Here is a 17,299-nt window from a genome sequence, read left to right as displayed (position 1 = left end):
CTTCTTACTGGCTAGGCAGGTCTTCATTATTCCAGGTGAAGATTTTCAGAGTACAGAAATTAAGTACAAAACTGAATGCAAAGGAAACAGTTCCTCTTACGACCTACTTAATTCAGTAAAGAATTTTTTATAAAATGCCAAGTCTTACCCTGGCTTCATCATGTCAGACTACATACATAAGCAGAAATGGACAGAATAACCACCATCACTTTTTGATAGGTTTAGAGTATAAGTGTGAATTACGTAAAAAATATTTAGTTATTTAATTACCAAAATACAATGAGTTTTTTAAAAAGAAATAAGCAAGTGGAATTTAGCAAAAGTATTGCTTCAAATAAAAGTAACTTTCCATTGACACACATCCATAAAGGAAGAATCAAGATGCTCCTCAGCCTATTGGTTTTGTAAGGGTCAATGTACAACAAGAAGGGTATCTTGTGACCTTATTCCAACCTCAGCCCTTAGGTACCTGATTCAGCTCCTGTTTTCTCTGAGAAGAAATATGTAATGCAGTTCATTTGGAAAGTTTTTTGGTGTGATTTATACTCCCACATTTTTTGTTCATCCTAAACAGTACTTCATAGTCTTTCCATTAAGGCAATAAAGATACTTTCTTTCAGCATCAAATCAACTACAAGCTGCACAGAAAATGAGCAACACTTTCTTTGTCATCTTTTTGCAGTTGTTTTGTAAAGAATTGTTTATAGTATTTAACTGAGTACCTACTCCTACGGTGTTGTTTTGCTTGCATGCTGGTGCGTTTCTAGTACTATAGCTGGTTTAAAATTTTCTGACACAAGTGGCACATCTTGTGTCTGCTCTCAAGAGAAGTGACAGCTACCCTGTACTTCAAATTCTCTTGCAACCACTTTGAGCTACTCCTTCTCCGCCCAAGAAATCTCTGGAGTGAGGAAGTCTTGAGTAGACAGTGTGTTTTATCCTGTGTAATTTACAGTGATACTTCATGGCTTGTGACAGTGTCTGTGTTCCCAGAAGGTATAGCATAAGAAGTGCACTTTGGGCTGGTGTCGTAGTTTAACCCCAGCCAGCAACTAAAGCACCACCCAGCTGATCACTCACTGCCCCCATGGTGAGATATGGGAGAGAATCAGAAGAGTAAAAGTAAGAACACTTGTGGGCGGAGATAAAGCGAAAGCCACGCATGCAAGCAAAGCAAAACAAGAAATTATTCACCTCTTCCCATCAGCAGGCAAGTGTTCAGCTACTTCTAGGAAAGCAGGATTCCATCATGCATAATGGTTACTTGGGAAGACGAAGACCATCTCTCCAAATGTACTCTCGCTTCCTTCCTTCTTCCTCCAGCTTTATATGCTGAGCATGACATCATATGGTATGGAATATCCATTTGGCTGGCTGGGGTCAGCTCTCCTGGCTTCTTGTGCAGCTCCAGCCTTTTCCCTGGCAGGGTGTGAGAAGCTGAAAAGTCCTGGACTTTGTGTAAGCACTGCTTAGCAACAACTGAAACTTCAGTGTTAGTAACATTATTCTCGTACTAAATCCAAAACGTAGCACTACACCAGCTACTAGGAAGAAAATCAACTCTATCCTAGCTGAAACCAGGACAGCTGTTTTTGAGGAGGTAGGGGCCAGTGCTAGATCAGGGAAAGGGGAAGGCCTTGGACACTGCTTGTGGCAGGGGTGATCTATATGATTCCTTGGAAGACGTGAGGAAAGGGAAAGAAATCGAATGGGCTTTGGCAATGGTCCCAAACAAGTTGAGGAATAGAATTAACCACATTAATGATTAATGATGGCAAAGCTCATTCAACTTGAAAAGTACTTTCTATAAGTACTAAGTGCTGGCATTAAAAATGCATGCATTTTCATTTTAATCCACACTTGGCATCTGCAAATGGAGGGGAAGGGGAAGAGCCAACAGTGTCATTATGGCAACACTAATACTTCCCTGCAGCTGAAGTCGCAGTTTGCCAAGGCACACAACCTAGGACCTGGTTCTTGCGGAGCTCAGCCTGCTGTAGTTGCTGCTAGTGGTTCTCTTGAACTGATCCACCACTCACCGTGCGAAGACTTGAAAACCTTCTGCAAGTCAAATGATTTACTAAGCAAACAGTTGTCTTCATTCAATCCCTACTGATAAGAAGGCATAGACTGTAATCTATCACACATGGGTTTTTTTAAACATGTAAAACTTTTAAAGATCAATTATCCAGCCTCTGTTTTTCTTTTACAAAACGATAGGCGTGTTGTCTCTGTTGATTAGGAGACACAGGGAAGGGCAGTCTGATAGAAATGATTTCTCGTGCTGTCAAAGTGGTGGCATGTTGCTACCAGAAAAGCTGTGTACCACAGCAGCAGAAATTTTGTGGGCAGTAAGTGAGGTTTTTGCTGTGATCAAGCTGTGAGCGGTAAAATCTAAAATAAAATGTTAATATAGATGGTAGGGTCTCTGAAAGGAGCAGAATAGACATGTCGAGAGGCAGAACAGAAAGAGAAGAGGCTGAATGAGTAGACTCAAAGACCTTTGGAGCTACGAGCCACATGCAAAGGGTTAGGCTGGAAGCGTGCTTGTCGATGGGCCTGTTTGATGGTGTGGTTGGAACGAAGAAGCGGCTTTGTGCTCTGACCGGCGGCTGGGCACACTGGACATGGCAACGTCGATGCAGCCTTTTGCCTTCCCATGCTGATAGCGACTCAGCAGCTGTGTACCTTTTGCAAGTTCTGTCTGGAAATGGTACTTGAAGTCCCCATTTTGCCAGCTTGCTGCAGAGTGTGTGATCCTTCTCACCTCCCACCCAGCTGTGTGCTGAGCTTGTTTTCTGTCTTCATTTCACTCTGCTTTTCGTCTAGCCTCACTCCTTTTTTTCATGTATCTGGTAACAGAGAGTTAGGGACACCAATTTGTCACTGCCAGCTGAGCTCACAAGCTCAGGTGAGAATGCCACAGGGTGACCCATCCGCTGGAAAGCAGACCCTCATTTGCTCTTTCTGTGTAGCGTGAGGCTGGTAGAAGTTGCATGGTGTCTGCAGAGAGAAGGATTCTCTCTCTCTCCTTCGCTCCCCTCGCCTCCCTAGCAGACACCTATGCGGTAGCCCTCACCTTGATGTGGGAAGTGTGGAGGTGGAGGGGGAGGTGGTTGCTCTTCCAGAATAGCAAGGTTTGGTCTTAATTTGCCCTTAGTCTGAAATACCCACCTTTCTTCTCTGTTTGCTGGTGGTCATGCTGTGCACCGCTGTGTTAGGTGCTACATTTTCAGTTATGACTTGGGTAAAATGTTGTGGTTGCTAGGGGAGAAAAGTATTAGTATTACCAATATTTATTATTCAGTCCCCATGGAAACTGTAGTTCTTCTGGGAGTCCTAATTCTCACATTTTTGCCTTCCTGTGGAAAAGGTATCTCTTTAACCATGAAGTACAGATAGTTATTTTCTGGAAATAGAAGGCAAGACAGACCACTCCTTTTTGCTTTCTGGTATGGTTGACAGATGTCTGTCCATGGGTAGTTACTGCTTACTAAGCTGTGTTGTGGTTTGCAGTCACATAAAGATTTTCAGAGTGTGGTTAATCTAATTTTATCTTCATGGTGTTTTATTATTTTTTTTCCATTCCTAGCTCCCTGTTTGATTTATTCTTTTCCTCGTTGTTATTTTTTAATTTGCTGTGTATTTTAAATTGAGGAACAGTTATTTGATGGGGAAGTTAAGTTGGTGTTTTCTATTTAAAGGTATGACTGTGGCTAAAGCTGTGAGCATGGCCCATGGTTGTCAAAGGGACACAGTAGTATCTGTTTTTTCGAAGAAGTTTGAGTTCTTCAGATTTTCAGAGGAAAACTGTTAAAATACTGTGTGGTTTATTCTTGGTGGGATAGTTAACTCAGTCTTTGGCTCTCTTACAGTGCCTAAAACAGTATGTGGAACTTTTGATCAAAGAAGGTCTAGAAACAGCAATCAGCTGCCCTGATGCTGCCTGCCCAAAGCGGGGTCATCTGCAAGAAAATGAGGTACACTTTTACTGCAAATAGGTTTTTTCCTTTTCTTTCCAGGATGTTTAAATGCGTCTTGCTCTGTATGTTACAGAGCTATTGTTGCCAACGTATGTTTTCAGTAATTCTCTAAAGGCCAAATATTTTGTCTCCATGTGTTGAAAATGCCTTAGATTATTGCTGTTCCTAATTGGAAATTTGTCTTTTCCTTCCTTTAACAGATTGAGTGCATGGTTGCGTCGGAAATCATGCAAAGGTATAAGAAGCTACAGTTTGAAAGAGGTAACGCATGTAACACTACACATTGCAAGGCTGTGGGAATGGTGTCACTCCGGAGCGATCCCATAAATCCAAATCTACCTCTGCACATGTTCATGCAGTAACATTGTGCATTAATTGTTTGGTCATCACAAAAAAAAAAAACAACCCAAAACATTGTTTCTGTTCTTGCCTGTGTGATTCTCAGAATCGCAACGTTCTGTGAATAAACTAAGGAAAGAAAATTGCTATGTATTATATTGCTCTGCAACTAAGGGAGGGAGTGACTTCTGTTTCGAGCTTTGCTGTTTGAGTTGACTACCAGTACTCTAGGGGCTGGGAGGGTAGCCCGATCCTTTTTATGGAGGCATCATTATCTCCTGCGATGGCATCTGGTGCAGAATTACTAAGCAGTTCTGTGTGTAATGATAACATGAACTTTGCTGTTTTTTATTGAGGATATAAGATGACTGGGTGCCTATGGGGATGTGGAACCATGTTGCTGTAGAGAACTCACAGTAAGGTTTTACTGAGGGCAGGACTCAGCCTAGAAACCGCTGAAGTCATTGGTAGGTTTTTATTGACTTCAGTGGGTTTTGAAAAATGAAATGACTTAACACTAAGCAGCCTCCAAGAAAGGAATTAAACTGTATAACGCTCTTATGCTGTTGTTGATCATGTAGTTAAGGCCAACTTGAAATAGAATCCTACTGGGCAAAGCACTGTAAAAACACTTTCTGATGGGTTATACCTGCATAGTATATGTTCCATTTAACTTCAAGTACAACTGAAGAAAAATACAGCATTTCATTCTCAGAACAAGTTTAGTTCAGTGAATGAAAGCAGGCAATTAATTCAAACTTGGAAAACTCATTTTAGTTTGGTGCCTGTTTGCAATGCAGACCGGATTTATGTCTAAGTGAGTAGCATAAATTAAAAGGCTTCTTTTGAAAATGTGTGTCTTCAAATGCCCTACCAGTCAACCTAAGCTGGAATACTTTGTTATGGCAGGCTGGTGTTGTAACCGCCTTTGAATTTTGTTCTTTTATGCCCCTTTACAGAAGTGCTTTTGGATCCGTGTCGGACTTGGTGTCCATCCTCTACTTGCCAGGCAGTTTGCCAGCTCCAGGAACCAAGCCCACAAGACCCCCAGCTGGTCCAGTGCAAAGCCTGTGACATTGAGTTCTGCTCTGCTTGCAAATCTAATTGGCATCCAGGTCAAGGTTGTCAAGAGAACATGCCAATCTCTTTTCTTCCAGGAGAAACAAGGTAAAGTACTGCAAAAGATCAAGTGTTTAGAAAGAAAATACTCAATCTTTAACCAAACCAGAGTACGAATAGTAAAGAGGCATTTTCCTGATATTTTGTTTTAAACTTGTTTCGTTCACTTGGTCATTCTTGTTCCTTTAATGCTGTATTCCAAAACTGGATAGCTCTTGGCAGCCTCACTCCTTGTCACCATTCTCGACAAGTACAAAGGAACTGATTGAGCCTCTCTATCAGCCACCCTTTGGCCCCAGTGGGAAAAATGTGATATCTATGCAGCTCATGAGCTTCCCTTCAGAGACGATCTCATTGCTGCTGCTATTTTGGACAGCGTGAGGGTTGGTAACATCATGCCAGACAGTGATTTTTAGGATACCATGTCAATCATCCCAACTGCTGCTCATTTGGCAAATGATCTTCAGTTCTGTTTCAAGTTGTTTCCACCGGCACGCTGCAGCCAATGAATAAGAAAGACTGTTGTGCATGTGTTCTACTTAATGTTTGGGATTTTTAAAGGATTGTATAGCAGTTCAAGGTATTACTAAAGCCCTGATCAGCCTTGGACTTAGCTATTCATAACTTGTCCTCTTTCAAGGTTTGCTGTAACTGGTGACTACCTAGGATGCTGTCCAAACATAGTAACTTTTGCAGATGCTTTTTGCATGTTCTTGACCAGAACTGAGGCTCACTAAACTTCATGGCAAGATAAGAAGCTATTTATTTTCCTAGTGTTTTCGTTGCTTTTAGTTTTTATTTCATGCTTTGTTTTTCACTCCATTGAAGTTTGTTTTTTCATTGTTTTGGAGTATAATGTGCCAGTAGCAGTTTGTGCTACCATGCATTTGGAGTTTCATATACAGTTTATGTATTCAAAGCATTTTTCTGTAATATGTTTGCCCCTAGTGTGAGTAATGAGTGTATGTCCTTTTATCTTGCTGTTGCGCAAATCAATCCAATTAGTCAGTTGTGGGTCAGTCCTTTTTTCCAGCAAATAGTTGATTCCCCATCAGTCATTCCTGTATCTCCCACTAGCAGTGGCTACAAGAAGTGTCATTTGTTAAGATACATTTTAGTTGTTGGTGTGCAGAAAGCCTGCATATAGTAGAAAGCTACTCCAGGGAAATAAGTGTCCTTAAATGTCTTTCTAGAGTTTCCACATTCCTCTGTGTTGTGCCCATTATATGAGGGGACATCCTATGATTTTGCACAGTGATGCAAGACAAGAAGAGGCAGTGCTGACTCATGAACAGTGTTAGAGATGAAGAGATCAACTCTGAAAGGACAGCATGCCCCAAAAACCTCATGTTTCCTGATCTGAAAGGAAATTCCTGGAGAGGATCCTCAAGGAGGGCAGAGACAAGCAATCTCTCACTAGTGCCTCAGTCTGAAGAAATGTGGTCTGGGCTTGTTGCCATCAAGGGATTGCTTTCTGCTTTTTTCTGAGAAAGAAGAAAGGAGGAGAAAAAAAAAATGATCTAGACATCATTAAGGTGTGAACTAGTTGCTGCTCATCTGATATATTCCAGGAGAAAACTGTATACTATCTATTAGTATCACTAGATAAGAAAACGGTAAAATGGATGGTAGAGAAAATTTCCTGACTCTTATGTAGGCACTGTAGTCATTAAACACTGTTTTTCTAGGGAGATGTTTGAAAAATAGAGTATAGCCAAAATACCTGAATAACAAAACTCAGTTAAATACCTGGATCTCTACTAATTTATCTTTTTTCTTTTTTTTTTTTTTAATAAAAGAGTAGGCTTATCTTCTTAGCGCATTTCTTAGAATTCCTTCTCTTCTTCATAGCCACGTATCTTATTAATTCCTCACTCTCTCCCACAGTTCAGTTTTTAAAATGGATGATGATGATGCTCCAATCAAACGCTGTCCAAAGTGTAAAGTTTACATTGAACGAGATGAAGGCTGTGCCCAAATGATGTGTAAGAACTGCAAACATGCCTTTTGCTGGTACTGCCTGGAATCTCTTGATGTGAGTACATGCCATGCACTCCGATTCTCAAAAGCTTAGAAGTTCCTTGCTTTGCCATCCAGCTGTCTCATTAATCAATAAAATAGTAGCTCACTAGCTTCTACCCAACTTAGTGGACTGCAACTCACCAGAGCTGATGCTGGTAATGTCATAAGACTTGTATGCTCTGTTTTACTTGTCTGACCTTTGTGATCTTAGCATTTTGCCTATGTGAGTCAGGAATTAGTCATTATAAAGTAAAATTTTATGAAGATGTTGTTTGCAATCTTTACATGGTAACTAACATGGGTTTGTTAGGTATTTTTTTGTTTGTTTATTTTTTGTAATAGTGCTTCATTTAGTACTGACTTTTTAATGTTTCCCTTCTTGAAGGAGTTACAGGATGAGTATAGCAATGTTCACAGTCTGTGGAAGTTTATCAGACAAATGTTAGATTTGGTGCGTCACCATGCAGGAGTCTAGTAGTCAGACTTGTTTACCATTCATTGTATTCTGTGGGGCAAGAAATAGATCTGACATATGAAAAAGAATACAATGTTCTACGTACACCGGGAATTTGTCAGTCTATAAGCTGGTGCTGTCATATGTTTATGTTTTTTTAAATCAGCCTGTTATTGTGCCCAAGAATCAGAGTACACACAATATACAACATCTGTTTCCGTGTCATCTGTTTTATTTTATAGCATCGTTAACAATAGCGCAGGAAATGTTTTAGGTTCCCAAAAGCTACTCTGACTATTCAAATCCCGTGGTTGTCCCATTTGAATGCTTCACTAACAGTCCTTAAATCGCACGTTTCTCACATGCTCAGTTAAAAAGCAGTGTTCCCTTGGTACTAGGCCTGCTGTCTTGGCTGCTTTGCCAAAGGATGGCAGGACAGATAGGAACATAATTTCTCAAAAATCTGTATTGTCCTTTTATTTTTCAACTAATAAAAGGAACCAAGTTTGGGAGATCTGTGGTACAAGTATTCATTTTCCTTTGCTCTTTCTGTATGTATGTGAAATATATGCAATGGGCAGCTTAGCTTCTTGGATTGTCTTGCTAAACTCCATACTAGCATTTAAATATGCAAGTTGAAAGCCTTTAGGAGAAGAATACATTGTAGATCTGTAACACTTGCTAAACAAACCTGTTTGTGAAGACACTTAACTGTAAACGAAGCACTTTGGAAATGTTGAACCTGGCTATATCTTCCTGCATAATTCTTGTTTATAAGTTCTCAGAAAATAGTATTTTATAACTTGAGGAAGAGTTTGTACTATTGTTTATTACCTACCTTTTCATTTAATATTTTGTAGGATGATTTTCTCCTTATACATTACGACAAAGGACCTTGTAGAAACAAGCTGGGACACTCCAGGGCATCTGTTATCTGGCACAGAACACAGGTAAAGCTCAGATCTTTAAAAGCTCTGTACAGGTCTACTACTGTCATAGTGCCTTCCTTTGCCTTACTCATTTTAACATCATAGCTCTGGATCCAGAACTGGAAAGAATTAGCTCAGTATCTTGCTCTGGACTCGCAGTTGACTCATTCATGTAGGCTGGACAGAAGGTAACCTAGTGAGTTTATCAGTAGTTCCAAACAGATTCAGTTTAACATTACAAGGAATGTGGAGATATCTCTTGTAGTCTAGATCCAGTCTTGCTGGACCCAACATGAGTGCTGGTAATGGAAGAGCTCTCTGCACTACTTCAATGCATACTAAATACCAATGTGTGACTTAGTCCAATCTCCTACCTTTACAGTCACTTCAGAGACACAGGGACATCTAGGTATCTGAGTCATCTCTTCCTAAATTAACTGTGTGCCAGTAAATATGTACCTTATCTTGAGATGAAGTGTTCTTCATGAAGTACAGACTTCTTTCTGTTTGAGCATAAAACCCAAGTCTAGAGAATAAACCCCAAGTCTGGAGAAACAGCTAAAATTAAATAAAAGGAGAAGGATTGCACCCCTGTCCCACATACACCCCTGGATGCCTGACGTATGGACTGGGTTTTGCTTGGTTTAGCCAATGGTACCTTCGGAAGCGTGTGGGTATGTCAGCTTCAGCCTTGAGAAGAGCAGGCTCCAAGGACACCTTATAGTGGTGTTCCAGTACCTAAAAGGGGCTTATAAGAAAGACATGGAGAACCTCTTCAGTAGGGCCTGTTGTGATAGGACGAGAGATGGTGGTTTAAAAACAGAGGGAGGCAGATTCAGACTGGGATATAAGGAATTTTTTTTTTACAATGACGGTAGTGGAACACTGGAACAGTTTGCCCAGAGAGGTGATAGATGCCCCATCCCTGGAAACATTCAAGGCCAGGCTGGATGAGGCTATGAGCAACCTGATCTGGTTGGAGATGTCCCCTGCTCCTTGCAGGGGGGTTGGACTAGATGATCTTTAAAGGTCCCTTCCAACCCAAACTGTTCTATATGATTCTATGATATATCTGTAACATGAGGTAGTTAATCTGATATTTGGCATCTGTTCGTAGCCACAGCAGTTAGTGCAAATATGTTTGGTAGACAGTATGTTTGATGTTCCAGTCATTGTTGAAAAAGAAAGAGGTAATTCTCTATCAATCAGGATATAATTCTGCTAAACCCACTAAAGCTGAATCAACATTGCAATAGTTTCTTTATGTTAAGTTCCTTTCAGTATTTATCCAAGACAAATTGAGGTGAGCCTTTGTTTTGTTGTTTGTAGATGTAAAAAAAAAAAATATTTGTTTTGGCCAGAGGGAATTGCTTGATGCTGAGTAAGGCAGCAACTTCTTCAGAAGCAACAGAACTAAGTAGAAAATTAGTAAGTAATGCTCAGCAGGCAGTTTTGTTCAAAAACCAAGCAAACATACAAACCCCTCCACACCAAAAACCCCTCAAATTAAACAACAAAAAATCCCAAATAAAATGAAACTTAATGTAATCTTTGATGGCATATTGAGGCTGAAAGGAAGGTATAAATAGATCTCATTAAAATTACCAGTAGTCAATCCAGTCCAATCAATTGCTAACTTCCAGCTTGGCTCTGTCTGACCAGCCTGGGCTGCAGAGAGCTAGGCAAGGGCATGCTGTCTCCAAAAGGCAGTGTGGCAGTAGTTGCAGCTTACAGTTTTTAAAGGAAATGAGAATTTAGCTTTGGTGTATGTCTGTAGTAAATAAATGCGAAGATTAGTAAATGGAAGTTGCATCAGTATGTCAGCAACTCCAAAAAAAGAATGAATAATGAAACGTGCACATCTCTGAAGCTGAAAAATAAATTGCTTTTGGCAAGAAATAAAATTGTTAGGGCAAGGAAGTCTGAGATCCTTGCCCCTGGACAGCCAAAATGCAAGACTGAAAGAATTAGGTGAAGAGGCAGTCTGAGAGCTGTGACTGCTGTCCCACAGCGCCATCTCCTGCAATCAGCCATTCCTCTCAGCCCTCGTCTGAAAATCCCTGGATAGTGGAATTGCAAAAAGAAATACATAGTAATTAGAACGAGAAATTGTCCGTGGCTGACAGAAGTACTAGTAAATCATCCCATCTATACCATGGCTGATTAAATATTTGCCAGTTAATTGAAGTGGCGTATCTAGCCCTGGCTAGAAGAAATTTTTAATGAGTACTGCTCTCTAATTTCATTTTGCCTTCTATTGTGAGGTTTTCCTAGTAGATTAGCATTCTGCTCCTGCCTTCATTATTAAAAATTATTCACAGACACTCTCATGTGAATAAATCGCAATTATTTTATCAAATAATTTGCAGGCATATTGTTGCAGCATTACTCTTACAGTTGCCTGTGGCAAATGGGAAACTACCTCAGGCAATGAACCTGAATGGTTTTTTTTTAATAGTTTTCCAGATTTAAACTCTGTAGAAACTAATGGAGTTTGGCACACTGTCAGGATGGGTAGGTCTGTGGTCCTCTGCCCATGCTGGGAAGAGCGTGATCAATACATGTAAGTGAAACAAATGCTTTTACAGTTAGGTCATGTCCCCTGAAGCAGCAGCATAAGCTCAGGTCTGACTGCAAAAAGCCATTTGGCATCAGCAAAGTCCTTCTATAGTCTGTAGTGTTTGGAATCTGTGGCTCAGATTCCCAAGCTTGTGTTCCTGCTGGTGGGAGGTTTGTGGGAGTCTTCTCAGTTTCTCCATGAACAGCACCCAAACATTGACTGATTCTTCTTGGAGATTTCTCCAGCAAAAAGAGGAGCACCTGAAAGTGAGAGTCTCTAACTCTACTGTAGTCTTGATCCTGATATTTAATATTTAGATTTGATCAAGAAAAAAGTATCTAGTCAGTTCCTTCATTAGTTGTCTGAGATATAGCAAAACTCAAAAAGGCAAATAACCACCTGCATCACTTTGTGTGATGGAACTGAGTTGTGTGGCACAGCACAGTTCTGACTGGAGCAATGAGACATGAACGTTCACTCTTTGATCTCATTCACCTTTACTGATCACAGGAGCTGACTAGCATACATTTGGGGCGAAGTCCTGGCTCTAGTAAGGTCAATAGCATTTGCTGAGATCCTTTTGAAGGACACTGATGATGCACTGGTATCAGCAGAATCTAGACGATTAATATTCCTAATGCAATGCTATTCCTTTCTCTTGCAGGTGGTAGGAATTTTTGCAGGATTTGGTCTTCTACTTTTGGTGGCCTCCCCTTTCCTTCTACTTGCTACACCATTTGTTCTGTGCTGCAAGTGCAAATGTAATAAAGGAGATGATGACCCTCTACCTTCCTAGACAGAGAAGACTGGACTCATCACAACACGTGTTTTGATTTTATTGTTGCTGTTGATGTTTCCCTTTTGCACTTACATTGCTGTAGCCTTACTTGCCCCATTCTGCTTTTCATTGACACACAGTCTTGGTTCCAGGAACTGTTGTTACTACTGTTGCATAAATCAACTGATAATAGACAAGGAGGGTGTTGGAAGGCAAGTTTGGTGCTAAAGAGAGACCACGGACTCAGATAGCTATCTGAAATGAAGAGGTGATACTGCTAAAAATAAAGCAAAAAGTTTCTGTTGCCCTGCTGGTGGACTTGGAACTGTGCTGAATAACATCAGCAAAACAAGCTAAAAATGCATACAAATCTAAACTTTCTGCATATCTGCTTGCTTCAAAATTTAGTGTCTTATTCCTGTACATATTTCAGTTGCCTATCATTTAAATCAGAAGGTCAACTTAGTGTGACTTTGCCATGTTTATTATACATCTGTTTTTGTTAAAGCCATCACAATGTCCTTTTTAGTACCTATTTTTCCAAGTATAACAAAATCAATAAGGTGCATATAGGCCATCTTATGCCTTTCTTGAAATTTGGAGAGGGTTAGAGGGACAAAGTTGGTCCTGTTGCCTTCCAGGAATTTTGTTGAAGTCTTATAAGAAATTTGTTTGATTTAAAGTTACATTTTAAAAATGAATTGATGAAGCTGTAAGGTTGAGTGCTGACACAAACCTGCTATCTAATCAAGGTTCTTTTAAAAATGCATTGATGGTATAGATTACCACTGGACCACTAGTGTTTTTCTGAATTGTTATTTTTTGCTGTTATTTAGGGTTCTGCTGCACTTACAGGGCTACATAACTTCTAATCCAGGTATCTTAATCTTTTTATATGGATATATATACACGATCCTATTTAAACCAAATGTGTAAATAGCTGTGCTATTGAAATATTTTGGAAGTTCAAGATAGCTTGCTTCTGTCTTTAGGGCAATTATTAAAAAATACAGGACTAACTTTACTATTTAGCAGACTCTTGGGTTATCAATGAATCTTTTCTTTTAAGTATAAAAATATATTAGCGTTATTCCTGTAGTTAATAATAAAAATGCCTGGGATATTTGTGGAAGTTCTACTTCACATTTAAAATACTTAGCCCATTTCCAGACTTAATATCTTATGATGTATGGTGTATGCTTTTAATAACAATACTGTGACAAAACAAGTTTTCATTTGAAAAATAATCACTTGATTTGATAGTTTTGTGGAATTCACAGTGCTGCGTTTCTGGGGTAGTAAAGCGTGCTAGTCGACATACAATTAGTCATTGTAGCTTCTCTTTAGAAATGTTTTGTTGAAAACCATTTTGCTCTGATTTTAAAGCCTATAAGAATTTGACTGATAACTTCTTGCCATGAAATATGAAGCATCTGAAACAATGTGTATCTCTGTGTGTAGTACTGAAGGAAAACATTCTTTTGAATGGCTTGTGGACTGAAGTTTGCGGTTTTTTCATCATCATTTATTTCTGTGCGTTATCCATGTACTGAGATGGATTAATATGTTGAAGCTAGGATAACTTTGCACTGAAGATGTATTAAGACCGTTAAATGCAACTGCTTCTGGCTACTGTCACAGGCTGAGAATATGTTTTCATAGCTCAAGCATAAGGAAATTACTCCTTCCTTTATTATCTTTCATTTTATACTGTCTATCTGTTAAATAAAAAGACCGTAGGGTACAATTTTGAAAAGGGCCACTGTCTTTTTATAAAACTACTCTTTAATTTCTTCTCCTCCACCTTCTTCTAAGTTTAGTGGTATACAAATTCAAGCAGTATCTAACCACAGATTTTAGCTCCGGGAACTGGAGTTTATCTGAAGTTCACTTATTTGGCTTGATTTTTGAAGTTCACTTATTTGGCCATTGTAATGTGAAGAAAAAGGATAGCTGGTTTCCAGCAAGTCTGAACTCCTTGTGATATCTTCAGATTTTTTATGGCAGTGTACAGTTCAGATCTTTACTTGTAATATCTGGTTTCGCTACCGCAATATTGTTAGTATTTTAGCTATCTTTGTTGTTAAAAATTACTTAGTTGTTCAAAAATATCTGTGGGGAAGTCTGGACAGTGCATTTGATCACTGTTTGCCAGTCCCCAAGGCGTAAGTGAAGCACTGCTAAGTTCAGCGGGCAGTGAAGTGGTTATCTCACTCTGGCTCTGGCAGCAGCTCAGTCCATCTCCCCATCTCCCTAAGCCGAGCACCTGTCTCGTCCTGAGTCATAGCTTCAGTGCGCAGAAGTGATGGAAACCCTTCTGTGGAGGACAGCTTCCTGCAGGTAAGCTTAAACAGTGACCTTTCATCCTTGGCCCCGTAGTTCTATTTGACTGGAGGAAAAAAAAAATAAAAAAACTGGACAAAAGGACATAATGATTTAATGAGTGGTTAATTTTCTATTTGGGACCACTAAAGGATTTTGCTATACGTGGCAGTGACTGTAATGACCAATTCTACTGCTGGGATGATAGTAACAGCAGAGGTGCAGTGGGTTGTTAACAGCACCAAGGTGTCCTGGTATGAGGTTTTTTTTCTTTGTGCCTTTCTTAGAGACAGCCTTTATGGCAATAGAGTGAATCTTGAGTTTCCTATGGTACTGTGTGGCCAGTTAATAATCAATGTCAAAACTTTAATGCATTTCCAGATGTAAAAAAAAAAAGGAAAGAAAAATAAATCCTTTACAAATACAGACAGTTTTAATTGGTAGTTTATAATTAATGCTCACAAGTAACGTTATATATAATCAGAAAATAGTCTACTTCTGTCAGTATCTCTATTGCCAGTGTCAACATACTTGAATTGCTACTGGAGATTTTTATGACGTATCTCATGTTTCACATCCTGGCTGTTGGAATATATGCCTACATACACTGCTCCTTGCAGGGGGGTTGGACTAGATGACCTTTGAAGGTCCCTTCCAACCCTAACCATTCTATGATTCTGTGATTCTATATATTTACCAAATACCTGATCCTTTCAGATTTGCTAAATGTGATCCCATCTGTATTCTTCTGGGGGATTTTTTTTTTAAATTTTTTTAAACGCTTTTTTTTTCCCAAAGTAGCAACTTCTGGTGGTGGTGTATTGAGTTTGGGGCCTTTTTGTATTACAGCTTTATGCTGATAGTGTGACATTTAATACCCTAAAATTTAATTGTAAATACATTATTTTAAACCCTGCCTTGGAAAAGTGAATGTCTGTGTCTGCTGCTTTTCAGATTAAATTCTGCTACAACAGCTTTGGCTTTTTAGATTTTCACCAGAAAAAAAAAAAAAAAAGATTGACTGCATGCTTTCTGTTGCATTTTTATGATCATGCTATTATTTAGGGATTTTGCATTGTCTTAAATGTTGTTTTTAGTGGAGTTTGTAACAGTACATCATTTGCATGTTCTGTTTGGGGTAAAGTGGTGTCCTGTCTAGCAAGCATGGGACTGAGTGTGGAGTCCAGATTCCAGAGACTTTGCAGTTCCCTAGGCTTGCCATTCATTAGTTAGGCTGAAGTCAGCCCTGAGAGAGATCAACAGCACAGCCTGCACCAACTTCAGTGGCAGTAGCATTGAGTTTTCCCCACATGACACTGGACATGTATCTCCTCTTATCTCAATTTAACCATCTTTTAAATGGATGGACCAATGTTTACCTACCTCACAGGAGGGCTGTGAGGGCAAATTCATTGGTTTTGAAGCTCTTCAAGATTCTGTGATGAAGGATTAAATAGAAATGCTTACTGTAGTTTCTTGTTAATATTTAAATTTTATTCATGTTGGCATTCATCCTGAAACCTCCTGCTACTGTCTTTAGCATGCTAAGAACTTGAGATACTTTCCCCCACATACCAAGCAGCATGATCTTTTTTTCAAATACTCCAGCTTAGGAATTAGGCAAAATCTCAAATAAGAGCTGACTGGATCAACTCTCAGTTTACAGTTGATCTCCTGACATGCAGGAAACGCAATCCAAATTATTGAAAAGCTCTCTTGTTTATGGAGCTGACAGGATAAAATATTCATAGATCAGAAAAAGACAAAGTGCTTTTGATTTCAAATTGTTATGGGCAGGAAAATAAAAATGAAGTTTTGTGCATTTCGTCTGTAGGCCTTTTACTGTATAGGAATAAATATATTTGATACAGGCTGTTCCCATGCCAGTGAGGTACAGCATACATAAAGCTTTGCGCAGGTTTGCTTTTTTAAAACCAAAGTTTGTACATTTCACATACATATTCTAAAATCCTGAGGAAAATAGATAGAATACGGTTTTTGATGACAGTGATATTAATGACATCAAAAAAGCCTGCATCAGTGCTTAATTGCTAATGCACTTAATACTAAGTAAGGCATGCTATTTGTGTTTAGAGCCCTGTGGTCTTCATTATTGCTTTGATTTGTGTATCTCTCTGATAAGAATTCCAGGAACATTAGGTACAGGTACATGGTCCATAACTGAACCTTTCTTGATCATTTTATCATGGATGTATTTTAAACTTGTATAGGGATAAGCATGAAGGAGTCATGCATATGTATAAATAATGTATTTGACCAGTGTAAAAATGGTTCTGTTGATGTATTTGAAATGTAAGTACATTTTGTGCCACTAACACTGTGATGTATAAAAGAGCTGTTGAATGCCTTTTAATGTTGTGTTTTGTACTTTGAATCATATTGAAGAGTTTAATTTGTAATTTCAATAGATATTTTAAATGAATGTGTCTCCTGTGATTCTTCGTAGTGACTTTTCAGTGCTGTATGTTCACTAAAGAAAAGTGCTTTTGTTACGGTAGGGCTCCTGGTGCTTATCTGGCTCTCCATCCTTGAGAGCAAGCACAGCCTGTGGCCTGGAGACCTGCTGCCTCACTTCTGGGCGTAACGGCAGTTTCTGACTCATCATCTTGCAGCTTAGCCGAAAGAGTGAATCTGGTTATCTCTAGAGCTGATCTGACCCACGGCTGGCTTTTCGCTCCAGCTCCTGTTGGGTCATTGGTGTATGCTCTAGCTGGATGAATGTGCTGCTGCTCCGAGGATCACTCTGAGATGCCTGTACCTTCAGTTTTAGGT

The 17,299-nt window shown here is 39.4% G+C and overlaps 1 protein-coding gene across 4 annotated transcripts in view; it reads left to right on the top strand.

Moving 5' to 3' along the window:
* The window catches only part of RNF144A (ring finger protein 144A), a 65,416-nt gene extending 48,467 nt beyond the window's left edge, over positions 1–16,949 (top strand). For all 4 annotated transcript variants that reach the window (XM_086745330.1, XM_086745331.1, XM_086745332.1 and 1 more), the window contains 6 exons: positions 3,876–3,980; positions 4,184–4,244; positions 5,282–5,489; positions 7,329–7,476; positions 8,778–8,867; positions 12,071–16,949. In XM_086745330.1, the coding sequence (XP_086601456.1) occupies positions 3,876–3,980; positions 4,184–4,244; positions 5,282–5,489; positions 7,329–7,476; positions 8,778–8,867; positions 12,071–12,202 (744 nt within the window). In that variant the 3' untranslated portion in view covers positions 12,203–16,949. The remainder of the gene's footprint in view (positions 1–3,875; positions 3,981–4,183; positions 4,245–5,281; positions 5,490–7,328; positions 7,477–8,777; positions 8,868–12,070) is intronic.
* The last annotated feature ends 350 nt before the right edge of the window (positions 16,950–17,299 follow it).

Source organism: Chlamydotis macqueenii, chromosome 3, assembly GCF_036417535.1.
Source record: "Chlamydotis macqueenii isolate bChlMac1 chromosome 3, bChlMac1.mat, whole genome shotgun sequence".
Lineage (NCBI taxonomy): Eukaryota > Metazoa > Chordata > Aves > Otidiformes > Otididae > Chlamydotis > Chlamydotis macqueenii.
This window is presented reverse-complemented; position numbering and strand designations above follow the sequence as displayed.